General features: G+C 50.5%; 1 protein-coding gene across 2 annotated transcripts in view; it reads right to left on the reverse strand.

Annotated features, from left to right (window-relative positions):
* The window catches only part of nrp2a (neuropilin 2a), a 66,323-nt gene that overhangs the window by 20,716 nt on the left and 39,607 nt on the right, over positions 1-6,000 (reverse strand). For both annotated transcript variants that reach the window (XM_090240536.1, XM_090240535.1), the window contains 3 exons: positions 3,626-3,770; positions 1,941-2,290; positions 1,653-1,797 (listed from right to left, as the gene is read on the reverse strand). In XM_090240536.1, the coding sequence (XP_090096662.1) occupies positions 1,653-1,797; positions 1,941-2,290; positions 3,626-3,770 (640 nt within the window). The remainder of the gene's footprint in view (positions 1-1,652; positions 1,798-1,940; positions 2,291-3,625; positions 3,771-6,000) is intronic.

Below are 6,000 nucleotides of genomic sequence, written 5' to 3' on the forward strand. Positions count from 1 at the left end.
GTGTGTAAGAAATGAGACCAAAGAATGGACAGCAGAGCACAGGGGTGGGGGGGGGATGAGAAACAGGAGAGTAGAGGAAGAATGAAGAACAAAAACATTTACAGACCCACGCACTATGCCTAAGGGTGGGAACAGAGAGAGGAGGAGAGAGAACAGAGCCATGTGTGGGATTTAACAGTGAGAGGGAGAGAGAAAGAGGGAGAGAGAAAGATGATAGTGAGATGGTTGGGGGCAAGAGGAAGACGGAGGATAGAGGGAGAGCGAGTGAGAGACAGAGAGGTAAAGGAGAGAAAGAGAGGCGATGGGAGCAAAAAGGAGGGGTGACTAAAGATTTTACAATCCTCCCTCCTGTGTTACGAGGCACGTCCCTCCAACCCTCCCACTGTGAACACAATGCTCTGTTGAACACCAGTGTGGCCTTCAACGACTCCGTCTCTCTGGGATCTCCTGCGTGTCCAATAAAGAGACGCCTGTGACAGATTGTAGTAACACAGGGCTTTCACCTGGTCTCAATGCCTTTTTACACAGGGCAGGGTTATAACGTCGGGACGGCGGTGGGTGTAGCCTCAAGGGGAAGGGTTGCCGGTTTGAATCCCAGCGCCTGCGTGTAGACCTCACCGGGGGCAGCAGAAAGGGATGGGGTGAGGAGGGAGCGACAGAGGACAGCAAGGAGAGATGTAGGGAGGGGAGGAACGCAGCTCATTTGTCAGTCTTTCATGTCGGCCAATCCTGGGTGTGGTACTGAGGGGCGCTAGTCTGTTATTCTGACAGAGAGAGAGCGTGTTTGTGTCCTCTTGTTCCGTGTTAATGGAGGGTTCTGGCCTTGTATTTCCTCCCTAATGGTGTAGTGAGTGAGTCGGGGAAGAGTGGGATAGAAAATGAAGAGGTCCACATCATCCTTACACCACCGAACGGGGCTGTGTACCTTGCGCACACACACACACACACACACACACACACTACAGTGTGTAGGTGTTGAGACTTCAGCACAGACGTTCTGTGTAGGCCCATTAGGAGCCATTGTCTGCTGTGTGTGTTTATGCGGATGTGTTGAACATTCTATTCAGGGTGGGAACAGAGAGAGGAGCCTAGAACCAGCTCAGGGGAGATGAGATGTGTGTGTGTGTGTGCTTGCAGCGACGGTGTGTGTGTGTGTGTGTGTGTAGGTGTTGAGCCCACTGTCTGGTGCTGTAACTCAGGCGTCCTGCGTAGGCCGGTGAGAGTCGTGAGCAGTGAGAGGCCAGATGTGTCTACTGCCTCACATCTGGATAGCAGACCATACCAGCAGTGTGTGTGTGTGCATGGTACCCTTGGGACCGATTCCTCAGAACCCATCCAACCCTTTCTCCACTCCTTGAAACTTTAACCTTCATTCTTTCCAAGTCTCCCCTCACTTTTCCACTTCCACTTGTATTCCAACCCCCAAATCGTGTATCCAGTAGACTCACAGGTGATATATGGTATGCGCACGCCAGCACACTTTAAAAAAAATATATATTTGTAGAGTATTTTGACAGTTATGGAATGACAGAGAGGAGAAACCGATTGAATGTTTGGAGCGGGGATTGAACCCCGGTCTCCGGTGGGGGAGAGGAGTTTACATGTGTCTAAGCCGGGAGTGTTATTGTTAGAACCGCGGGCTCAAGTCTTACCTGGCACGTCACAGCCCAGTATTTCCACTCTCATCCCGATCCCGGCAGGAGACCACCTCTCTGGATAGATCCTGATGAACTGGGCCAGGGTCTCCTCAAAGCGCCGTAGCTCAGGGGTGTCGTAGTGGGTATTCCCCTCAAATATCTGCAACACACACCGAAACAAAGCAGAAATATTGAAATCTTTATATAGATGATTGAAAGGAGTATAAAAATCACACTTTAGACGGACACACACACACACACACAACCCCCACCGTTACACATGTCCCCCTCCCCCACACCCACCTTGGGCAGGCTGGTCTTGCTGTCCATGACGTACCCCCAGTCCCTCCCGTTTAGACCGTGCGCCACCCGGTACTTCCTCACAAAGGCCCTGTTGTCCGTGCTGCTTGCCCCTTCTCCGCCCCTCGCCCCCTGGGTAATGATCCCCCGGACCATCCTGGGGACACCCAGGTCGACTTGGAGCCACTCCTCCCCAGCCAGGGGCTGAGCGGGGCCGGGGAACCAGCCCGAGTGGCTGGCCACCAGGCGGGCGTTCCCCGGGGACCACAGCATGTCTCGAGCCGACGAGGCTGAGATCTGGGCGTCGGGGAGCAGGCCAGAGAGGAGGCCCTGCATCTCGGAACACGGAGCATCTGAAGTTGGGGAGGAAGAGGAGGAGGGAGAGGGACGAGGAAGGGAGGGGGGCGGAAATGATTTATTGAAAAAAAAAATCCTCTTTCTTTGGGTCAATGTCATACATCACACAAAACGATCACATTTCAACCCTCACATAAAGAAGGAGGGAGAGAAGGGGGAGGGGTTACAGGAGACGATAGAGGAGGAGGAGAGAGAGATGGAACTAGGAGAGAGAGAGAGGGCAGAAAGAGCGAGGGAAAGAGAGGGAGACTGGTCGGGGAAGAGAGAGAAAGCGGTCGGCAGAGGAGATTAGCGAGGAAGAGACCGAGGGACAAACAGAGGAGAGAAGACCAGAGACGGAGTGAGACAGAGAGAGGAGAAAGAGAGGAGAGCATTAGTAGGGTTGACGGTTGAGAGCACACAGATCAAAGTTTCATGCTGTTATGTCACAGCACTAGCAATGAATGTAAATGATGGATAAATGGCAACATAAATGTATGTGTGTGTGTATCAACGTGAGGTCATCGTGCATGTCTTCACGTGAGTACGTGTGTACCTGAACGGTGAGCACCACTTGCAATACTAGCTAATCTCTCTCTCCCTCTCTGCGAATCACAGTTCAAGATTTACAAGTGAACAAGAGTGACATGAATGATTGATTGTGACCCTTTCTTCTGACATACTGCATCTGCGATATTGTAGAGGGGTTGAAAGAAAGTAGGTTGGTATCCCGACATCAAAAACAGTGGAAAGGGCAGGAGAGGAAGAGGGGGGAAAGGGGAGAGACAGAGAATTATTCAGAGGTAGAGAAAGGAGGTTGATCGAGAGAATTGGAGTAGGTGGAGAGGGAGAGATAGAGGGAAAAGCAAGAACAGAGTATGGAATGAGAGAGAAAATGAAAGTGCGAAAAGAATGATCACGAGGGAGAGAGGAGGAAAGGGAGCAGAAACAGTAGAAGGATAGAGAGAGTGAGAGAAAAGACGAATACGGAGGAGGGAGGGATTGGAGACGCGCTGGCTGGCTGAGAATGGAGTTAAACATTTTGATTAGACTAATGCGCTGGTTAACGTCGGGAGTTCTTCTGTGTGTCTGTGTGTTGGCGCTCATGTTACTGCGTAGTTAATGCATAAACTGGCTGGCGTTTCTTCTAAGGGGATTTTTTTAACGTTTCTTCACTGACAAGAGCAGAAGATGCCGGAAACACATTTTGTCCCCCCCCCAAAAAAAGAGACTCTGTTTTGACGTCCAGTGGGACAGAGGATATAATGTAAAGGATGTCTCAAATATCTAAGACAAAATAACTTAAACATCTCTTTTTCCCGTGGCTCTCACACACACACACACACACACACCTATGATCTGACAGCCGTAGAGTTCGAAGCGCAGGGCAATGCCGTTCTTCCAGCTCTGAGGCCGAATGCGTACGAAACGGGCCAGGACCGGCTGGGGTACGCGGTTCAACACCACCTCAGACGGGTCTGTGTTAGCATGGAACATCTGGAGAACACACAGAGAGAGGGGTATGTGGTTAGACTTTTACACCAATCGAAAGATATACCGCACACATTTTATACCACACACACACACACACACACAAAGGCCAAAGACTGTTGCTGCCCTATGCATCAGCCGGCGTGATGGGGCTGAGTGAGTGAGTGAGTGAGTGGCACGGTGAAAGGAGATGATTGCTGCACTTGATCTTGTGACCGTAAATCGCTCTGGATAAGAGCACCTGCTAAATGACCAACATGTAAATGGGAATTAAATTGGTGTGCTGCAGGTGTGTGGAGCTAGGAGGTGTGCTGCAGGTGTGTGGAGCTAGGAGGTGTGCTGCAGGTGTGTGGAGCTAGGAGGTGTGCTGCAGGTGTGTGGAGCTAGGAGGTGTGCTGCAGGTGTGTGGAGCTAGGAGGTGTGCTTGTCAAAAAGAGGGGATGATGTCCTCACATTGCAAACAACCATCTTGGGAAAAGTGAAGAAGTGTGCGAGCAAGTCAGAGTAAATGTTTCAGCTACATACTATCTTCAGTTCTCTCTCTCTCTCTCACTCGCTCGTTCTCTGCCACACACACACACACATCCATAGCCCGCAGTGTGAGTCTCGCTTCGCTGCACACACACAGAGCCCCAGCTAAGCACAGACAACCTAAACACAGATCCAATGACACCCACCCAGCTGTCTGTCTGTGTTTGTGGGGCAAAAGGTGAGGGCTGGTAGGGGTTTCGGAAGGGCAGACACACACACACACACACACGCACGAACACACACACCCACACTCCCCTTCCCACACCACGCACGCACGCACACCCTGGGGTGGACAGAAATGCTCGAGGGACATGACAGGGCAAGGTCGGACAGGATTGGGTGTTCTGTAAAAGTAACAGGATGTCTCTGCAAGAGGGCAGGACATGACCAAGGACAGCTTCCTGTGGCATCCGCCCCAAACGTCCGCCCACAAACGTCCGCCGCCCTCCTTCACACCTCCCTTCCTCTCTTGACCCCTCAGGGAGAGAGGTTAGAGGTCAGAGGATACATGTGACTATGGGAGAGGAGGCTCTTCCTGTTCACGGGAAGGACACAGACAGACAACAGACAGATCATGCTCGTGGGAGGAAAGGAACAAATGGTGAGAGACGGTCTGACCCACCTCATGTCCGATCCCTCTATCTGGCCTGGAGGTCGTCCACCAACCCCACCCCATCAAAACACCTCTCTCTCTCACACTAACTCTTTCCATCGCTCTCCCCCATCCTTCTCTCCACCCTCTGTCCATCTCCCCCTCATTGCCTGAAACCACAAGGCCGTCCTCTGGCATGCGATAACACACACACACACACACACACACACACACACTTCGATAAGAGGAAGTATGAGCCCTAAACTCAGTATGAGCCCTATAACTCAGTTATAGCGGTTCATTTACAGTTAGAACAAGTTTGGACTGTCCAACTCCAGATATAAGAGGAACTCAAGAGGAAGAAAGGACCACAGGTAAAAGCTTAATATCAGTTAAAACAGACACTGACTGTGTTCCAAATGGGACTCTATTTCCTATGTAGTGCACTACATTTGACCAGGGCCCTAACAAAGGCAATAGGTTTCCATTTGGGACAAAGACACTGTAGAAACACGTATTGTGGCCCAAGATGCACCAGATGGACAGCCAGGCGTTACGCCAACTGACCACAGAGGGTGCCAGAGCTACAAGGTTTAATAATGCTTATTTAAAGCAATGTTTTTGCATGAAATGCAGGCCTATTGTCATACGCAATGTAGGCCTATAGTCAAATAATTGAATGTGCTTTCAATCTGTCTCTTTTGCTCTTCTCCTTTGAGTCTGGGTCTATGGCCATTCTCTTGCTTTCCCTCTCTTTCACTCTCCATATCCTTCCCTGTCTTTCCGTCTCTCTCTTTCACTCTCCATATCCTTACTTGTCTTTCCCTCTCTCTCTTTCACTCTCCATATCCTTCCTTGTCTTTCCCTCTCTCTCTTTCACTCTCCATATCCTTCCCTGTCTTTCCCTCTCTCTCCATATCCTTCCTTGTCTTTCCCTCTCTCTCTTTCACTCTCCATATCCTTACTTGTCTTTCCCTCTCTCTCTTTCACTCTCCATATCCTTCCTTGTCTTTCCCTCTCTCTCTTTCACTCTCCATATCCTTCCTTGTCTTTCCTTCTCTCTCTTTCACTCTCCATATCCTTCCTTGTCTTTCCTTCTCTCTCTTTCACTCT

This window comes from Oncorhynchus mykiss, chromosome 7, assembly GCF_057628025.1.
Source record: "Oncorhynchus mykiss isolate SJ-2025 chromosome 7, ASM5762802v1, whole genome shotgun sequence".
Lineage (NCBI taxonomy): Eukaryota > Metazoa > Chordata > Actinopteri > Salmoniformes > Salmonidae > Oncorhynchus > Oncorhynchus mykiss.